This window comes from Vombatus ursinus, unplaced genomic scaffold, assembly GCF_900497805.2.
Source record: "Vombatus ursinus unplaced genomic scaffold, bare-nosed wombat genome assembly UNPS02014863.1, whole genome shotgun sequence".
NCBI lineage: Eukaryota > Metazoa > Chordata > Mammalia > Diprotodontia > Vombatidae > Vombatus > Vombatus ursinus.
The window spans coordinates 39,294,538-39,316,542 of record NW_020954641.1 but is presented as its reverse complement, the minus strand read 5'-3'; the positions used below and the strand labels follow the sequence as shown (position 1 = coordinate 39,316,542).

Genomic DNA, 22,005 nt, shown 5'->3' with positions numbered 1-22,005 from the left:
TTGTTTACTGGCACTTGTACATTTATTTTCATGAGCACAGCGTAGCCTGTTCTCCAGGCTTTCATAATTTCTCCAACTTGTTTCCAAGTCTAAGAACTGACATACTTTTAGAACCATTAATTCATGGGTTTTTACTCAGATATGATGGTGCTGCTAGGAACGCCTGTAATCATTCTCTTTTGCCTCTACCATAAAGCTACTCTTGGTATTTAGCTCATGGGAAGAAAAAAATGTAGGTAGAAAGTCAAATCTTTTCTACAGAAGCTCTAATACTTGTAGTAGATTGTTTGTGTGTTTTTCAGTGGGTGGAGTTGATGCAGTTTCCTTGTCCAATAGGAAATGGGTCATTTGCCAAACCACTGAGATCACCAATGTTGATGTTAATAAGTTAAGATCAGAGTAAGAAAGACTCTGTCTAGTAAACTTGGTTCTCGACTAATCAAAGTTATTATTGACCACTGTCTGCTGATGGATGAATTGTGAACTCTTAAGAGTTTACACTAGCAGAGAGAGAGAGTGTTTTAGTGGGGGATAGTAAAGGAACATGCTGTGAAATAGATCTTGTTGGAATCTGAATTTCTTTTAAAGGCTTCATTAGTTGCCAAATGAAGTTTCACAAATTTCTGTGTGTAAATTTAGCAGCAACAGGCTTGGCCCTTTAGGGTCAATCTCAATCAACAAGTATTTATTACCAGGCACTTTGTGCTTAAGACTGACATGACAAAGATGGAAACATAAGCAAATTCTACCTGCCCTCAAAAATTTTATGTTCTTTCAGGGGAGACACCATCTACATATATAGACACCTGAAAATAAATACAAGGTGATTTTTTAGGAGTAGAGGTAGGGAGAGTACTGGAAGCTGGGGGCGCTTAGGAAAACAGGTGGTATCCCAGCTGAACTTTGAGTCAAACCAGGTATTCCAAGGCAGGAAGTTGAGGAAGATGAGTAAATTCCCAGGGGGTGGAGGTAGGGGGATAACTATTAAGTATAAAGACACAGCCAAAGGGAATGGAAGGCTCATGTAGCAGGAGTAGCAGAGGAACAGTAAAAAGACCAGTTCATGTAATAAAGCTGAAAAGGTAGGTGAAGGCCAGGTGGGAAAGGGCTTTAAATGCCAGAAGACTTTAATAGGAAGCAGTAGGGGTGATGGAGTCACTGGAGTTCACTCAGGGGAGTGAGTGAGACCTGTGCTTAGGAAAATCACTTTAGTGGGTGATGGATTGGGGGAGGGACAGCCGTCAGGAGGCTGTGAAAAGAGACAAATGGGACTCCTGGTCCTTGAACTGACTTTGATGTAGATGTGACCAAGGACTTGCTTCATTTCAGGAGCCGGGCTTCTCCTTTTAGCCCTCCCACCTGGCTGCCAGAATCTATTGGCTGTTCTCTCCCAATTCTTATCGCTTATCAGGCATTTAATTCCACATGGAGGAAGCAGGCGCTTTGATACTTTTCAACAGGAGGAAAAAGGAAAAGGTCATAATATCAACATATTCATTTTTCTCCAGTCCTCCTGCTGTGCTTGCTTTGCAGAGGGGCAGCTCTCCTATCAGAACGGTCTGTGTTTGAGAATGGGTTTTTGGATTCGGCCCTTAGATCTAGATGCTAAGGTCATTTGCTGGTGGTCTTATTACTTAGTGATCAATGGGTCAAGCTTAAGGGAATGAGGGGAGAGAAGTCTTCACTGGGCATTTGGGATGAGGCTTCTCTCCATAGGGCAATTAATAATTTGTACAACCCATTTCTAATTTGCAGTATGAATTTCAAATTAAAGGGGAAAAAAGTTGCGTGTGTGTGTGTGTGTGTGTGTGTGTGTGTGTTTACAGTTGGCAAATACAACCAGAGTAATACTCATTTGTAAATATTACCTTGTCATATTTCTTGGCCAAGAGAGTTATATATTCTTTCTAAATGTGGGTATGTACATATACATATATTTATGAATAACATTTATATAGTAATTTTAGGCTTATAAAGCACTTTACAAATATATGCTTTTATTCTCACAGTATCCCTGGGATTTAGGTGGTATTATGATCCCTGTTTTATAGATGAGGAAACTGAGACAGATAGGGATTAAATGACTTATCCAGAGTCAAGCAGCTAGTAAGTGTCTGAGGCCGGATTTGAACTCACTTCTTCCTGACTCCAGGTCCAGTGCTCTGATCTATACTGATAGAAGTTTCCTCAAAAGGTGTTCCTTATAACCAGTGAAATAAATCATAGATCTAGACATCTTCTCAACATGTATAAGCCAGTATTGTTAAGAATGGTGTATGCTGCTATGAGCATATGTGTTGTGTGGTCTCTTTCTACCTTTCGATCCTTCTTATGAATAATTCCCTTCCTTGCACATCTTCTTGCTTTGTTGTTCTGTGCCCATGATACTCCATCTTGCTTTTGAACGGGCTGTTCGGATGCCTAGAATGCTGTCCATCCCCTGCTCTCCTTTGGGAAATCCCGGATTTCCTTCAAAACTCGGCTCAAACACCACCTTCTACATGGAACCATGACTGATTCCTCCAGCTGTTCAATGCTCTCCCTCCTGAAGTGACTTATTACTCCTTATACACACACTCATTATAATATTATATATAAATTCATTGGTATTGGAATCTAAGAACCTTGGGGACAGGGACTGTGTATGCCCATGCATAAACATGCATGTATACACATGTGTGCCTGTTGTATACACATGTGTATATTTATATATATGTAGTGTATCAGTGTATATATTTACATGTATATAGATAGATACACGTATTTATATATGCATACACAGGTGGCTCAGTGGATAGAGTTTTGAACCTGGAGTCAGGAAGTCCTGAGTTCAGATGCGATCTCATATACTAACTATGTGACCATGGACAAGTCACTTAAGTTTTCTATGACTCAGTTTCCTCAGCTATGAAATGGGGATAGCACCCATCTCCCACGGTTGTGGTGAGAATAAAATGAGATAATATTTAAAAGTACTTGGCAAACTCAAAAGAGCTAACACACAGGCACCCAGAGACACATACACAGAATTGATAATGAACTTCCCCCCTGCCACAATGCTAAGGGGCCTGTTTAGAATCTGAAATGACAGTTCCCAGGTTGGAGGATGTCTCAGTATTCTAAATTGTTGTCACTTTATTGTATGTTATCCAGCAGGGCCAAACTCTATAGGAAACAGTCTAGGGACATGTTAGCCTCAAGGCTAAGATGTCATGCTATCCACATATAGAGCTGTGGAGTTAGAATGCAGATTGAAGTATACTATTTGCTCTTTTTTTTTTTCTTCTGTTGTGTTTTGTTTCTTCTTTCATGTGGTTCCTCCTATTGGTTCTAATTCTTCTTTACAATATGACTAATGTGAAAATATGTTTAATAGGAATGTATATGTAGAGCCTATATCAAATTGCAGTCCATCTTGGGGAGGGAGGCAGGGAGAGTAGGGGAGAAAATTTAAAACTTTAAAGCTTATGGAAGTGATTGTTGAAAACTAAAAATAAAGACTAAGATGTGACTGGACAATAGTCTGGGTCCCAGGCAGACCTGCAGAAAGATCAAAGGAGATAAATAGGGTGGTGATAGAGTTAATATGCTCTTTGTACAGGAACTAACACTTTGCAAATGATGAGGGCTTTGGCTTTGCTTTGTTCCAAGGGAATTCAGATTTTGTGGGTGTTGTTTGTTTTTGAGGAGGAAAAGAATGATAAACTCAAAGCTTTGGGCACCACGACCATAAGGTCAGACCTGTGAAAGACAAGGAGGCTAGCCCTGTGTCTCCAAACACTAGAGTGATGGTGACCCGGCCTTGTGCTCTGGACAAACAACCATCTGCTGATGGGAAATAGGGCTCAGTTCTAAGAATGGTAATTTCTGAGAAGCAGAGGGAGAAGGCTATTGCCAGGCACTCATGGATGGAGGAGCTATTGGCTTCTTCTCTGTGGTAGCTTATTGCAGTGCCAAGACACGTACCAGGATTTACGGAAACATCTACCATCACTGAACCTTCTAAAAACCCTTTTTCCTTATCTAAGGTGTGTGTGGGAGGTGGGGAAGGGAGGGAATGGAAAAAGGGAGACGGAGGTTCAGCCCTCAACATAGAGCTAAATAAACAGTAACTAACATCTATATAGCACATTATGGTTTGCAAAGTGCTTTACATATTTGAGCCTTATTACCATCCTATGGGGTAGGTGCTATTGTTCTCTCTCTTTATGTCTGAGTTAGCTGGAGATGAGCGAGGTTAAGTTGCCTCAGGTCAGACTGCTGTCTAAATCTAACCCTACTGGGCTTCAAGTCCATTGCTCTATCCAATATATTACATTGCAAGCAGGCCACAAATAGTTAGCTATTCAGAACAGAGTAATTCAGGTCTGTGGAGGCACATGGGGGAAATACTTCTACTGCTCAGTCTTAATTGCTAAATGTATGTATATAAGTGTAATAGTAAACTTCTGTGGCCTACAATGGAATTGCAGACTTAGAAGGTCTGAGGCATTTTAGATATTAGTTAGAAGGGATTTAGTTTAATTCAGGACTCTTCAATTGCAAATGAGGAAACTCAGGCAGAATGGTTAAATGCCTAGCTTCAAATCACACAGCAGGGAAATGGCTGGGTGTCAAACCCATTCCTGATTTAGTGCTCTTTCCACATTACATCATGGTGTCTGGGTCTGTGTAGGCCAGAGTATAAGCTACTTGAGGACAGGGACTATTTTGGAATGTGTCTTTGTTATTTTCCTAGTGCCTAGCATTAGCACAGTGCCTGCCACCATAAGTGCCTAATAAATGATTATTGGTTCATTGATTGATTCTTTCCGTCTCTGTTAAGTTCTCCAGACTATTGGAATGATTTGAAAGATTTGACTTATCTGGTACTTGAAACTCACAGTCTTTGTAGTGAGTGGTCTTTTCTCTTATAGTACGCTCTCTTTCTCTCTCTCTCTGTCTCTGTCTCTGTCTGTGTCTCTCTCTGTCTCTGTCTCTCTCTCTCTCTCTCTGTCTGTCTCCCCCCCACCTTCCTCTCCCTTCCACTTAGTTCTGAGCTGTGTACCTGTGGGAACTCAGTTAAATGTTGTTTGTTGGATGTGTGATTCCTAGGAAACCTTCATGCATCGCTTTAAAAATAAACAGGCTGCAAAGCTCCTTTGAAGCTTGCCCAAATCATTTTGAGGGAGTGGTCTCTAAACTGTTTTCATTGTATACTTATTACAATAATTTTTTTAGCATTCTCCTGTATTCATATGTATATATTATTAAGTACATACATTCCTGTATTACTATATTATGCACCCAAGAAAACATGCACAGAAAATTTTAAAGGATCTGATAAAATATTTAAAAATATTTATTTTACGTATTAATGGTATAAAATTCTTTTGCTTTTGTGGAAAATATTATTAATACTATTTTATACATGACAAATATGTCTGGCATATGAAGTGAATTTAAGACCAGTGTCGATCACTATATTAAATAAGAGCAAAGTTTAATTTTTTTTTAGATAAAAAAATTTGAACTTCCTTGCCCCCCAACTTTTAAAAACTGTTCATAGCAGATTAGAAAACGGATGCTTCTGTTATGTCCGTAAGGTAGGCTAAGTTAGCAAACATGATTATTTCACTTAAAAAAATCCTTGTGGAAGAGAACCTAGGCGTACCAGATCCCAAAATTATACCACAAAGGAGTAACCATCAAAACTGTTTGTTTTCAATAAGGGAAACAAATTAGACATATAACATATAGAAGCAAACATAGCATTTGATAGACCCAAGTGCACAATTACTGGGACAAGGGGTCACTTTTCAGCAAAAACTGCTGAGAAAACTGGAAAGCAATCTGGGAGAAATTAGGTCCAGACCCAAATCTGACCGGATATTGCACATTGAACTCCAGAGGGATACAGGAGCTCTATGTGACAGCATAAACTGGAGGAGCAAAGGTAAATAAATATTCTGTTCTTATATATTCAATATATAATATTTGAATTCAAATATATAATATATTCTTATATATTTAAGTATATAAGAATGACAGCCATTCCCTTGTAGGTAAATGGTCAATTGAGTAAGCAGTTCTCAAATCCAAGCAATTAACAGCCATGTTTTTTAAAAACTTCTAAAATATTATTAGAGAAATGCAAATTAAAACAATCCTGAAGTTCCACTTCACATCAGATTGACAAAAATGACAAGAAAGTAAATGACAGTTGCTGATGTGGTTGTGAAAAAACAGATCCATTAATACACTGTTCATAAAATTAGTCTAGCTGTTCTGGAAAGCAATTTGGAACCATTCCCCCCTCCCAATTATTAAATTGTGCATACGCTTTGACTCAGCGATGCCACTACTGAGCCTGTACCTCAAAGATCAAAGAGAGGAAAAGGATCCATAAGTACAAAAATATTTATAGTAGCTCTTTTTTTAAATTGCACAGAACTGGAAGCAACAGGGGTGCCCATCAGTTGGGGAGAAGCAGAACAAATTTAGCTAGTTAGAATATTGCCAGAAAAACAAAAAAGAAAGAAGAAAAAAGAGGGGCGTTAAAGTATTTTAAAAGAAAACATTGATAAGCAGGACAATTTTGAAAATAATGTGTTCAATTGTTATATATTCTTTTAAAAAAAAGTATATGTACATAATGCAAATTTGTGGTTTTATATATGATCATGTTTTTTCTGTTCTACTTACACCTACTGGTGAGACCACTGGTTTGGATCACGGGCCTGGATGTTAGCAAATCTTTTCCTCTATTCTTCCTCATTGTAACCAGAAAAAGCCAACACTGATCTGTTGCTTGTTTACTATATGCCAGGCACTGTGCCAAGCACTTTGCAATTATTATCTCACTTAATCCTCATACCAACCCTGAGAGGTGGGTGTTATTATTATCCCCATTTTACAGATGAGGAAAGTGAAGCAAACCAATGTTAAGCAACTTGTCCAGAGTTATTGAGCTGGTAGTATTCTGGGGCTGGAATTGAACTCAGGTCTTCCTGACTCTAAGCCTGGCACCCTATCCATTGCTCCTCCTAGTATGGAATATAGAAGTCCTTATCTTACAGGGTCATTGTAAGTAAAGTACATTGACACATCAATGTCATACAGAAATGTGAGTGGTTAACAGATTAGGTCTACTCATTTTGTTACTGTCATATTGTAGAATAAGTGAGCTCATTACGAATTAGATGGGTAAATGGAAATAACTATTTCTGAGAATATAAAGGACAATTATTTGGAAGGATTAGGATAACTTGCTATTTTCCAAGTATCTGGATAGGGTGTTTGTTTTTTAAGCTTTTACAAAGAAATAGTTACTATGAAGGTACAACTGGAATAGAAGAACATACAAACATTTCCCCTCAACATTTCAGGGGCACGCCTGCCCCTCTACCACCTTCACCCCTAGTGAAAGTGTGCTCAGACTTAGCACAGTTTCTACATAACTTTGGTGTGTCTAAGACATTTGTAATTAGACTCAGAAAGCCCCTTTTCCCTTTGTTTTAGAGCCTCAGTTGGGGGAAAGATAGATAAGATCATAGGTCATAAGATCTAACTCATAGATTTAGAGCTGGTTGGGATCTCAGAAGTCATTTGGTTTAACTTCTGGAAACTGAACCCCAGAAAAAGGGCATATCTTCTTAGGACCGTTCTTGCTGTCACTTTTCTCTTTTACCTATTGCAGGTGTGTTTATTTTTTCTTTATTTTCCTTTTCCACAGGCCAGGTGTTATCACCATGCAGGCATTGTCTGAAGAGGACAGGAGACTGTGGATGGAAGCCATGGATGGGCAGGAACCAGTAAGTGGCTCTTCACTGAAATGGGATAGGACAAAATCGTACCAGGTCTTTTTGCTGCCTTGGGAATATGACACAAGTTTATAGATTACAGTTTGGAAAAAGAATTCATATGAGACTGTTTCACTTAATATTAATGTTTAGGTAGCTGCTGGTAGGTGACTAAAGTACCTGGGATATACCTTGGATATGGACCACAAATGGTTAGGGCCATAGACATGATTGACTGATAGTATGATAATATAACATGCTTTTCCACTCAATAATGCTTAAAAATTTTATTTAAAAAACAAACAAACAAACAAACAAACAAGGGCAGCTTGATGGTGCAGTGGATAGAGCACCAACCTTGGAGTGAGGAGGACCTGAGTTCAAATACGGCCTCAGATACTTGACGCTTACTAGTTGTGTGATCCTGGGCAAGTCACTTAACCCCGATTGCCTCACTCAAAAGAAGAAGAAGAAGAAGAAGAAGAAGAAGAAAACAACAACCTTGAACCTAAACAATTATTAGTATTAATGTTATTTTTAACACTACTGTACTTTAGTTCAACATTTAAAGAAATGCAGTAAAAAAGAAATAAAATACATAAAGCACTGTACTTTTCTCACTAATCACCAGCTGTTGTCATTTACTGTTTATCAATGTTCTTCCTTTATACGTAAATAAAAAATAAATTTCTTATTCCCTTAAATCCTTTCTTAGAGACGAAAGTCCTTCAAGTTCAAATATGTAGTTCCTGTGTGTGTGTTTTATATGCTTTAGGAGCTTGGTAACAATGCCCTTTTAGGCAACTTTCTATATAGTTTTTATTTTCCCTATAGCAAAAGATCAGACTACATTTTAATTTGAGATGGTATTAAGTTTTCTTTTTTTAATTTTTAACATTCGTTTTTAAAAAAATTTTGAATTTCAAATTCTTTCCCTTCCTCACCCATTGAGAAGGCAAGTAATATGCTATCAGTTATACATGTGAAGTCATATAAAAGCATATTTCCATATTAGCCATATTGGTAGAAAAAAGCTAAAAAAAAAGGCAAGAAACATATTGCAAAACATATTTTGATATTAGCCATGTTGCCAAAAAAAAAAGGAAAAATTTTTAAAAAGTGAAAGAATTATGTTTCGTCTGTACTTAGTTTATCAGTTCTCTCTCTGAAGGTGGATAATTTTTTTTATCGTAAGTCTTTTGGAATTGTCTTGTATTATTGTATTGATCAGAGTAGCTAAGTCTTTAGAGGCAGCTAAATGGCTCTGGACTTAGAGTGCTGGGCCTGGAGTCAAGAAAATCCAAGTTCCAATAGAGCCTCAGGCACTTACTAGCTGTGTGACTCTGGGCAAGTGACTTAACCTGTTTGCCTTGGAGGCAGTGACTTGGCTCAGTAGTTAGAGAGCTGGGCCTAGAGTCAGGAAGACCTAAGTTCAAATTCAGCCTTAGACACTAGCTGTGTGACCTTGGGCAAGTCACTTAACCTCTGCTTGCCTTAATCCACTGGAAAAGCCACTGCTTCTCGAGGCATTCCATTTCATGTTTAGAAAGCTCTAATTTTTAGGAAGCTTTTCCTGATACCAAACCTAAATTCACTAATTGCCACTCTTTGTTCTTATTTCTGCCTTCTGGAGCCAAACATCTCTTCTCCACATGACAGACTTTCAGTCATTTGAGGACAGGCATCATGTAACAATGCTTGTATGACATGATCTTGAGGCTTTTGCATATTTCTCATGTTCTTCCACTCTATGCTCTCCCATTTGCCCTTTCTCATGTTCTCAGAACTGAACATACTTTACTCTAGATGTGATCTGACCAGGGAGAGTACAGTGGGATTATCACCTTCATTTTGGATATTATGCTGTTCTTTCTTAAAAAGGAAGCCTCAAGATTTTATATTTTCCATTTAAAAATTATTGAAATAGACCCAGAAGGAGAAAATACTTTGAATTTCTTTTGTTATAGAATTTTTTTATAATTTTAGTAAAATATTCTTAGAAAACGGAGACATTATTGGAGATGCAAAGAAAAGGTATTCCTAAGTGATAGTATTTTAGTTATAGTGTTGTTTCTTTGTCTTTGTTTGCCTATCATTCAGATTAAATAGCATGCATTATAAATAGTATTAAATAGGTATCTGGAGTTCCCCTAATAAAGGTACTTTGTCAGTGTAAGCCAGTATTATTTGCTTTTCAGTCAAAGTATGCCACTTTTAATATAGCCTAAGATAACCTTAACTTTTGGATGCTACCATCACAATTGAAGGAAATTGAGGCAGACAGGTTAAGTGACTTGCCCAGGGTCACACAGCTGTGTCAGGGTTAGGATTTGAACTCACTTGAGGGCAGATTCTTTATCCATTTCACCACAGTAAAGGCTTCCATTCAAGTTCATAGGATCCTAAAATTGGAAGGGACCTTTGAGGTTGACAGTGAGCTCTAAATGTATCCGAAGACCTGAATAATGAACTTTTGCATTAGAAAAAGGTGAATAAATCAGAAGACAGAGTCTGGTCATTTGACCAGTTCCAAATACAGCTAACCATACTGTGTGTAACTTAGTCTGCATTTCCACTTCCTATCTAGGAGGATAATATCTGAGAGACTTGACCAAATGCTCTCCTGACATTTAGGTGTACTCTGTGCTCAGCATTTGCCTAATCTCTTAGGCTGGTAACCATATCATAAAGCAAAAGGCTTGACCTGTCTTTGATAGAACGGTGGTGTTCTTTTTTGTGACCTTCATCTTCCCTGCCCCCAGATGTTCAAAAACTACCCCTTTAGTAATACATCTTAGAATTTTTTTTAGAGGAGTAGAAGTCAAGCTCATTGGTCTATTAGATTCAACTCTCTTCTTCCTTTTGATAATTGGGACATTTGTTTTTTTTATGCCTGTGGCATCTCTCCTGTTTTCTCTTGATTTTTTTTAGAGGTCGTTGATAGTAGTCCCATTAATTGTATTTGCCCATTTGGATGTTGATAATAGTCCTGTTAATTATATTTGCCCATTTGGATGTAGTTTCTTTGGTCCGATGACTCAAAGATGCTCTGTAGGTGTTCTTTTATTAACTCTTTATATTATTATATTTACATTTCTTTATATCTATATATTTATATTATATTCAACTCTTCTTTAGCCATTTTTGTTCCATCCTTTCCAGTCCAAAGATTATTGTCTTTGGAATAAAAGAAATATGGTACCACATTGACTATGTATATACTTCAGGATGGGCAAAGCTTTGTGCTAAGTGTTAAGGATATAAAATAAAAAAATGAAGTCTTTCCTGCCTTCAGGGAACTTCTGCTGGAAGCTTTTTGCTTCCAAAATTCAGAAAGCAGAGTTAAATCATTCTACCTTCTTTCTACCATGGATTATTATCCTATTTGCCATGAACATGGACCTCACCCCTTCTTTCCCACCCTCTACCCCCCTCTTTTTCTGGGGAGGGGTCAGCCTTAAGCTCCTGTGTCCATCTACCACTGCTTGCCCTTATTAGTGCTCCAGGTCAGGGCTTCTTAAACTTTGGCAACATTTGTTGGGTTGACATTGTGTGGTGCTCATGCTTTGTGTTCAGAACCAAGGCTGCAGTGAACTTGTACGATGCAGCATGAGCAAACGCTGCCAGAAATATCTTGGATTCATTACACATGTGATTTTTAATTAATTTTTGGTCATTGTGCGTTCAGAAACTTTTTATTCTTGCCAAATTTTTTGTGACCCCATATGGGGTCACGACTCACAGTTTAAGAAGTGCCACTCTGGGTGATGGAGTAGGTAGAGTGCCAAGCCTGGAGTCAGGAAGACCTCACACACTCACTAGCTATGTGACCCTGCCCAAGTTACTCAACACTGTTTGCCTCAGTTTCCTCATCTGTCAAATGACCTGGGGAAGGAAATGGCAAACCACTCTAGTATCCGTGCCAAGAAAACCCCAAATGGGATCACAACATGTTGGTCAGTACTGAAATGATTGAACAACAGTAAAAAAAAAAAAAAAAATTATTGAATCAGTGCTTTGAGAAGCTTTCAATATGGGTCTTCTGCTTTCCTATCTCTCTTCTGATTTATTTACCTCTCTTTTTTCAGACTTCTGATCCAGTTTATAGATGATCTAGGATCCTATTACTTTAATTTCCCTCTGCATTTCTCGCTGTCAGGGCTCTTTGAGGCTTAAGAGGACATATGGAGGTGGAGTAACACAAACTGCTCAGGTGTTTTTGTTTTTTGGTTTTTTGGCCACTTTTTAGTGCCTAGGGCAGAGCCACGGTCCAGGGTAAGGATTTTTTAGTGGGTGATAACGATGGAGGTTTGTGATGTGTTCACTCAAGTTCTGCTTGTCACCTTACCAGAGAAGTGAAAATGACTGAGGACCAGTGTTAGGATAGCTTACCTTCCTCATGGAGACAGTAGACATTTGCTCGGACCTTTCCTTTGCATTTTTATCACCTTCCCTTCTTCTCATGTCACTTCGCTTTATTATTATTGTTGTTGTAGCTCATAAGATGTTAGGGTCAAAGATTTAGACTTGGAAGTGTCCTTAGAGACTGACTCCCTTATTTTCCAGATGTTGAAACAGCAGTCCAAAGAGCTGTAATGGCTTACCAATGGTCTCACAGGTAATTCATGGCAGAGGCACCATTCAACCTTTCTTTCTTTCTTTCTTTCTTTCTTTTTTTTTTTTTAGGCAATTGGGGTTAAGCGACTTGCCCAGGGTCACATAGCTAGTAAGTGTCAAGTGTTTGGTCTGAGGTCAAATTTGAACTCAGGTCCTCCTCTCTTTAGCACCGTTGCTCTATCTACTATGCCACCTAGCTGCCCCTCAACCTTTCTTGTTTTTACATTTAAATTTCCTGATAATAAGGTCTGTGTTGTATTTATCTCTACACCCTCAAGCTGAGCACAGTGTCTTGCACACAGTAGGCAATTAATTCAGTTCAGCAAACATTTATTGAATTCAGTAGCTGATGAAAGGTTAAAGGCTCAAAGTAGCTTGTGACTAGTAATTGGCATCGTCAACATAATTTCAGTCAGATTGCCTTTCCCTTTTGTTAATAATAATAACAGATTTATTTAGCAATTTTGGGTTCGCCACATACTTTACAAATGTCTTCTTTTATTCCCACAACAACCATGGAAAATGGAAGGGGTTATTATTTTCCCCATTTTACAGATGAGGAAACTGAAGCAGATGGGTCATGTGACTTCCCTAGAGGCACTTGACTGGTAAATGTCAAAGATTGGATATGAACTCAGGTTTTTTTTGCCTCCATACCCAACACTCTTTTCGTGTTTTTGTTGTATCCATATTACGTACAAAACTCAAGGAGCATGAGCATGTATAGTAATCTCATATGGGTACTTGTGTGGGTCAGGGGACTTCCCATAGTATGTTGTGGACATATTTCTGTCTATAGAATTTAAGCCCCTTGAGAGCAAGAATTGTGCCTGGTACATAGTGGGCATTTTAATAAATGCATGTTGATTTCTAGTTTGCTTGGACCTGAGTGCTTACATCCATGTTAAATATATATCTATATCTATGCTTAGATATAGATATATACATATAGATAGATGTAGATAGATACAGATATATAGATATGTAATAGATAATAGCAAATTTGTGTTTCCTGCTCTGTTTCCTGGCTCAAATGTCTTTCCTCATTCTTGTGTGCAGTTGATGATTTCATTTGGCATAAATCAGCAGTACAGAATCCACTTTTCTCATGCCATCTCCAAAGAGGTGTTATCCAAGTGACCCAGTAGGTCAGTGGGGGTTCGTTTGGAGACCCTGGAACTTCAGGATGTGGATCAGACCCTTTAAAATGTTTTATGGTCTGATACTGAATAAATGCTTGTAGATTAATTGGTTTTTGGATGTCACAGGGCCTTAGTGATACCTCCTAGAGACACTGAAGTACTTGCTTAGGTTTCAAAGTGATAAATGTTTATTGGATTGAACTCAGCATATACTAAGGGTAACAGCTTTTCTCTTTTCTTCCCTTTTTAATGTTAGCAGGAATTAGTGTCTTTGGGGTTTTTTGTTTGCTTGTTTGTTTGTGTTTCTATTTTCATCTTATAAGGCTTCTTCTCCTAAGCATGTGTGTATTTTTGCACGGGGTTAACCTCATCATATAAATTATCGTGGTCTGGTGTATCCAGATGTTTAAAGACATTTAATAATCTTTGTTTCTTTTCTTATACCTTTTGGTTTGAAATTTGTTTGACAATTGCTCATGAAAATCTAATAATTATTTTTTGTACCCATAGGGAACAGATAAGGGAAGGAGGATGATGGTAGGTGGGATTTATCCATAGGAGAATTGATGGAAACTTTTCTTCCCCTTCCACGAATAGAAATGCTGATAGGGGAATTATTTTTGAAACTCTCGGAACAAACCTGAATTCAGTCAAGGACTCCTTAGGGATGGCTAAATCACTGCCTAGCCCTGGCATTTGTACTTGTATAATTGTAGCCCATTTGAACTTATATAATTCTTCCTGCCTGCTGTAGCTGCATAAAGCTTGTTTCATCCATTTTCATGGAGGGCATCCTGAGGGCATCCCTTTCCCTTAACACAGCGCCTGGCACATAGTAGATGCTTAATAAATCTTTACTGACTCAGAGGAAAGAAATGGTAATAGCAGATATAGATTGACTTGGAAACAAATTTATTTGGTGGTTGGTTCTTAGTTTATAAAAATAGTAGATTTTCACATGGCAGAATCAAACTCTAGTGTTTGCTGGAGATTTGGGGATAGTACTTCTATAATAAAGAACACTCATTTTCATCAAGTGCTCTTTGGTACAGCCTTTGATTTTCAATTGTAGGTTCTTAAAGTTGGAAGGGACTTTAAAGGTCATTGCTCCAACTTCCCTCCTGTAGTTAGATTTTTTATGTAATTTCTTGATAAATGGTCAAATGGTCACTCAGCCTCTTGACTTCTTTGTGTGATGGGTAACTCCTTCTTCTCTGAATCATTATTCCATTCTGGGATAATATTAAATTATTGGAAAGTTTTTCCTTATGTTATGGTAAAATTTGCCTCCCTATAACTTTTACCTTTTACTGCAGTATGGAATTAATCTAATCCCTCTACCACATAACCCTGAAATGTTATGTGAATAGCAATCCTGTTTCTACCAGGTTTTCTCTGCTCCAAACTAAACATTCTTAGTTCCTCCAACTATTGGTCCTTTTGCTTTATTTCAGGACTTTTATCATCTTGTTACTTTTTTTTTTTTTTTTTGGTGAGGCAGTTGGGGTTAAGTGACTTGCCCAGAGTCACACAACTAGTGAGTGCCACGTATCTGAGGCCGATTTGAACTCAGGTCCTCCTGATTCCGGGGCCAGCGCTCTATCCACTGTGCTATCTAGCTGCCCCTATCTCGTTACCTTCCTTTAGATGCTAACTACTTTTTCAGAGTCCTTTGTTCTGCCTGGAACTGGACAAAATACTGAAAACATTTGACCAACATGTTACTTTATAGTTGTTTAGTCATTTCAGTTGTGTCCGACACTTCATGACCCCGTTTGGATTTTCTTGGCAGAGATACTGGAGTAGTTTGCCATTTCTTTCTCCAGCTCATTTTACAGATGAAGAAACTCAGGTCAACAGGGTTAAGTGAATTGCCCAGGGTCACACAGCTCCTAGAGTCTGAGGCTAGATTTGAGCTCAGGTCTATCCACTGAGCTGCCCTTAAATCATATTATAGTACAACAATTATAAGGCAGTAAGCTTCCTTTGAACACTGGAAGTGCTCAGACAGAACGTGAATGACAGGCATATAGGTTGCACAATAGGTAGATGGCTGAACTTGGAGCCAGGAAGATCTGAATTCAAATCCTACCTCGAATGCTTATTGGGCAAGTCACTTCACCTTTGTTTGCCTCAGTATCTTCATCTGTAAAATGTGGATGATAATAGCACGTGCCTCCTAGGGTGGTTGTGGGTATCATATATATATAAAGTGCTCTCCAAACCTTAAAGCTCATTTAAGCTTAAATCATTACTTTCATTATTGCTTCTTGTTGGGAATGGTCTAGAAGTGGTTCATACATTGGGCAAGAGGTAAGACTAGATAAACTTGTCCTCTGAGCTTCTGTTTCTTTATATTCTTCCATCTTCATAAACACCGACAGTTTGTCAATTATCCTGTTGGTATTATGATACACTATGAATTCAGCCAGCACGTGTTAAATAGATATTATATGCAAGGCACTTTGTGAATCACTGGAGATACTCGAATTAAAAAGGCTCCCTGGCCTCAGGGAGTGTACTTTTTACTGGAAGTATGTGACATACATGCAAGTAACTTTATGTGATACAAGGTCATCAGTCAATCAGCAAGCATTTATAAAGTGCCCAGTATGCCACGTACTGTGTTGGGGCGTTCAAAAATAAATGAAATCATCCCTTGAGGAACTTAGGCAGATAATAAGTGCAGATAAGCGTGTTAGCCTTGTTTGCATGTCCCTCTCTTCATCCTTTTATGCTTGTTCTTTTGAAATCTAACCCAGTCACATCTCCCAGTGAAGCTACATTTATTTCTTTAGATTTCTCTCCTCTCTTCATTGGGATCTTTTGAGATTGTGTGGTCAGAATCACATCCCCCCCGCCCCAAGGCTTACATTACTGTTGAGCCATGTTTTCTTCATGAGTCCCTGTCCCTTGGGATCATTCCTATCTTTTCTCCCAATTTTTTGAAATCTGCTTTTGTCAAGTCTAGACTCCAGAGTATGGTCCATGCACAACATTCCCTTCCTTCATGAAGAATCATTCCAAGGTGACATGATCACCTTCTCCCAAAGGTCCCATCACTTCCATATCATGAACAGTTTCTTTCTTGTTGGTAAGAATTGAGTCCAGAGACCCAACCGCTTCCCTTTATTGCTACTTCCTCTATCTTCTGGCCAATGAAATTGCCAGGGAAGCATATCAGGAGTTTAGCAGATGCTTTGCTAAAAGCACTTAAGACTTCCTGCAGAAGATTTGGTAGTTCATGCTTCCTGTTGCTTCTCCAATTTTTATCTGTATGTCAGTTTTTAAATTTTTATTAGGAAAATATTATCCATATCCTTTCTTTAACCACTTAGTCCATCTTATACTCTCATAACTATATCTTATACTTCCATCACTATAACCTTACCCAAATGCTTTACATTTTCTTTCTACTCTGAGGTTTTTAGATTCTCATGGTGTGCTTTCTTAATGTGTAATATTACTTCCCTTTTCCTTCTAGATCTGTTTCTTTGGAACAAAGAATACCCTTACGTTTAAATTATGGCTCCTGTTTTCCAATTCTCTGTGATATTGAGGTTGTATTTACTTCATGAGAGGCATCCTGGCACAGCAGATAGAGGACCAAACTTGGCTGTCATATTAGCTATGTAATCATCTGGAAGTCACTCTAAGATTAAAGTTTACAAATGAACTGCCATTCTGCATTGGTGGAGAGAGTTTGCACATTTTGGGTTGATCACATAACTGAAAAAGAACCAAATCCCCCTCAAATTCACTTCCTGTTAAAATTTCACATGTACCTTGTTTATTATCCATATTTTATGCTTTAACTGATATTATATTCTGTGAGTACTTAATTTAAGCAGGCACAGGGAGATACAAATTAAAATGCTCCTTGCCTTTAAGGAACTTGTATTCTTCTTTTTTTTTTTTTTTGATTTTTAATTACTTGTTTATTTTTGGTGTCCAACATTCACTTTTATAAGATTTTGAGTTCCAAATTTTTTCCCCTTCCTCCTTCCCCAAGATAGCATGCAATCTGATATAGGCTATACATGTACAGTCATATTAAACATATTTCCACATTAGTCATGTGGTGAAAGAACAATCAGAAGAAAAGGGAAAAAACCGTGAGAAAGAAAAAACAAAAAGAGAAAATAGTATTCTTTGATCTGCATTCAGACTGCATAGTTCTTTCTCTAGATGTGGGTAGCATTTTCCATCATGAATTTTTTGGAATTACCTTAGATCATTGTATTGCTGAGAAGATCTAAGTCTATCAAAGTTGGTTATTGCACAATGTTGCTGCCCCAGTGTACGATTTCTACTGGTTCTGCTTACTTCACTCAGCATCAGTTCATGTAAGTTTTTCTGAAATCCACCTGCTCATCATTTCTAATGAAACAATAGTATTCCATTACATTCATATACCACAACTTATTCAGCCATTCCCCACTTGATGGGCATCTCCTGAATTTCCAATTCTTTGCCACCACAAAAAAAATAAATATTTTTGTACGTGTAGGTCCTTTTCCCTTTTTTATAATCTCTTTGAGATATAGACCTAGTAATGGTATTGCTGAGTATGCATAATTTTATAGTCATTTGGGCATAGTTCCAAATTGCTCTCCAGAATGGTTGGATCAGTTCACAACTCCACCAACAATGCATTAGTGTTTCAATTTTCCCACATCTCCAATGTTTATCATTTTCCTGTTTTGTCATGTTAGCCAATCTGATAAGTGATGCGGTATCTCAGAATTGTTTTAATTTGCATCTTACTAATTAGTAGTGATTTAGAGCACTTTTTCATATGACTATAGATAGCTTTAATTTCCTCATCTGAAGACTGTCTGTTCATGTACTTTGATATTTATTAATTGGGGAAGGACTTGTATTCCTATAAATTTGACTCAGTTTTTCTCTATATTTTAGAAATGAGGCATTTATCGGAGACACTGTCTGTAAAAATTGTTTCCCAGCTTACTGCTTCCTTTCTAATCTTGGATACATTGGCTTTGTTTGTGCAAAACCTTTTTAATTTAATGTAATTAAAATTATCCATTTTGCATTTTACAATGTTCTCTATCTCTTGTTTGGTCATAAATTCTTCCCTTCTCCATAGATCTGACAGGTAAACCATTTCTTTCTCTTCTAATTTGCTTATGGTATCACCCTTTATGTCTAAATCATGTACCCATTTTGACCTTATCTTGGTATATGTTGTAAGATGTTGGTCTATGCCTAGTTTCTGCCATACTATTTTCCAATTTTCCCTGCAGTTTTTGTCAAATAGTGAGTTCTTATTCTAGAAGCTGGAGTCTTTGAGTTTGTCAGACAGTATATTACTATAGTCATTGACTACTATATTTTGTGTATGTAACCTATTCCACTGATCCACCACTCTATTTCTTAGCCAGTACCAAGTAGTTTTGATGATTGCTGCTTTATAATACAATTTTAGATCTGTTAATAGAGGACACTAACTACTGGGAGGTCAGAAAAGCCTCCTGTAGGAGGTGGCTATTGAGTTGCATTTTGAAGGGACCTGTGGATTCTCTCCAAGGTAGCAGTAACCTTCAAAACCTTGTAATATGTTTGACCACTGACTCTTCCCCTTCCAACAACAGAACCAGTGGCTTGGGTACTTTTGATGTCTTTCCTGTGTGCTCTCATAGTAGTGTATAAATGATATTGGAAGTCCTAATAGAGTTTCTTTTTGTTCCCTCTCACCCTCCAATTAAAGAAGGGTAGAAGGAATTGGCATCATTTTTGATATACCCAGTCCATTTGAAAGTTGGTTAAAATGGCTCCAAGTCCGTTATTGCTCCATAGAAGTTGAACCGTTTACATACAGTAATTCAATTCCAAATCCCAGAAAGCTATGATCTTTATCAGCGATATTAGCAAAGGTAGCTTTTTTATGGATTTGTATAGGTGACTGTGTTTTTCAGTTGTATCTAGCTTTTCATGACCCCATATGGGGTTTTCTTGGCAAAGATACTAGAATGGTTTGCCATTTTCTTCTCCAGGTCATTTTGCAGATGAGGAAACTGATACAAACAGGTTAAATGACTTGCCCTGAGTGACACAGTGCCTGAGGTCAGATTTGGCCTGACACCAGGCCTGGCACTCTATCCACTGTGCTACCCAGATGCCCTACTGTGTGATAGTCCTAGTGTTAAGAGATCTATGAGGTAGGTAGGTTTTTCCTTCATGGGGAAGAGTGGAACAAGATAATGGTTTTTGAAAAGTTGTGTTTGCCCAATCTGGAGTCAGTAGGTCTGTGCCAGGAAATCTCGTGGTACTAGAAACATTATTCCTAATGATGCTTTTCAAAAAAAAAATTCCTATTCAGTGGACTTGGGAACACACATTGGTACAAGTAAACATACTCCAAAACAGAGTGATTTCCCAACAAAGTTTAAATAAAGCCTTTCCATTTTGCTCATCCAGAAAATGATATAAATATGAGGTCTAGTGGTTGTAGCATAAGGCAGAGCCAGATTAGTGTGGGATCTGGGATAGCTGCCCAGCCAGCCACCATTGCCCTCATTTGTTGTGTGGTCTTGACCAAATGCCCAGGAAATTGATATTTATTTTGTTCCTTTAAGCAAAACAGAGGAGAAGAAAAAAGATCCCTTAGGGTAGAAAAATACACTCTTGCATTTTTAACTGATGGTCTTTCATTTAATTTTCCCTGTAAATCTTAAAAGAGCATCACCTCCATGAGATTGAGGAAATCACTGACATTCTCCATTTTATTGTTTTTCCTAAGGTTAAAATGAAGTTCTTTTTTAAAAAAATGCAGCTGTTTTCTTGAGCCTATCTAAGTAGGCATAAAATACATGTGACATAGTTTGTGAGCCAAAATGTCACTTTTCTCTGATAATACTTAATTGTCTCTACTATATGTTTTGGTGCCTAATCACATGTTGTAGAATTACCCTTCCTTAATGGTAGTTGGTTCTGTGAAAATACGCTATTAGATAAAATTGTCTCCCCAGGCAGTTAGTGTCAGAAAAGCCCTATTATATGTGGAATGATGTAGAGGGATGCTTAGGAGTTAACTTTATCAGTATTCTTTTACTGAAATGTCCAGTTTGATTTATATCTTGGGTGATGCTGCAGTTGAATTAGTGATGTTATAGTGAGTTAATGCATTAACGACATCCCAGAACAAAGGTGATCTGGGCAAGATTATGCCTTTAGGGGGCAGCTGGGTGTTGCAGTGGATAGACCACCAGCCCTGAAGTCAGAAGGACCTGAGTTCAAATCTGGCCTCAGACCAAACACTTGACACTTACTAGCTGTGTGACCCTGGGCAAGTCACTTAACCCAATTGCCTAAAAATTAAAAAAAAAATTCCTCTACCATATCTTTTTGTTGATAGCTGTTATTAACCTAGTAGTACAGTGGAGCCTTGGACCTGAGTGTCAAGAAGACCTGAAATTGAATCCAACCTCAGACACTTACCAGCTTTGTGACATTGGGCAAGTCACTTAACCTCTGTCTGACTCCGTTTCCCCAGCTGTAAAATGGGGATAATAATAGCACCAACATTGAAGAGTTGTTGTGAGGATCAGATGAGATGATATTTGTAAGGCACAGTGCCTGGTACACATTAGGTACTTAATAAATGCTTATTGCCCTTCCCCTTATTGATAAAGGCAAAGGTTTTTTGTTTGTTTGATTTTTGGTGAGGCAGTTGGGGTTAAGTGACTTGCCCAGAGTCACACAGCTAGTGAGTGTTATGTGTCTGAGGCTGGGTTTGAACTCAGGTCCTCCTCACTCCAGGGCCGGTGCTCTATCCATTGTGCCACTTAGCTGTCCCTAAAAAGGTTTTTAATTGACTTAACCAGCTAGCATGGTTGCCAGTTTGGTGTACAGGGCTGACTTGTGTAAGTTCTGCCTCTGATACAAAATAGCTGTGTGATGAAGTCAGTCTGTCAATAAGTATTTATTAAGAGCTTACTATGTTACTAAGGGCACAAGGATGTGTCAGGGTGAGAAGAGGGAACCTCCAGAGGGGAGTGCCCCCATGCCAGTGGTAGGTATCTTAATTTCAGACAAGTCACTTAAGCTCCCTGGGCCTGGATTAGAGCAACATGTTTCTCAGGTCTTTTCTAGCTATGTCATGATCCTAGGTGGTAGATTTGCAAGGGAATCGGGAAGACTTTAGGCAATTGGGGTTAAGTGACTTGCCCAGGGTCACACAGCTGGTAAGTGTTAAGTGTTTGGTCTGAGGCCTGATTTGAACTCAGGTCCTCCTGATTTCAGGACAGGTACTCTATCTACTGCGCCACCTAGCTGCCCCATAGATCTGCATTTTTGAAGGGAGTCTACACACTAGGAGTTCTTCCTGCTCATGAAATGATAGGTGTAGATTCCACCTCCAGATAGAGGGATAAAGAGGAAGGGAGAGGAAGAGGATAGAGGGAGAGAATCCATTATATCCATGTTAGTTAACAGAGTTTCTT

General features: G+C 38.3%; 1 protein-coding gene across 1 annotated transcript in view; it reads left to right on the top strand.

Moving 5' to 3' along the window:
• The window catches only part of ARHGAP26 (Rho GTPase activating protein 26), a 516,697-nt gene that overhangs the window by 199,655 nt on the left and 295,037 nt on the right, over nt 1-22,005 (top strand). The window contains exon 11 of the mRNA XM_027841739.1: nt 7,715-7,793. Within this exon, the coding sequence (XP_027697540.1) occupies nt 7,715-7,793 (79 nt within the window). The remainder of the gene's footprint in view (nt 1-7,714; nt 7,794-22,005) is intronic.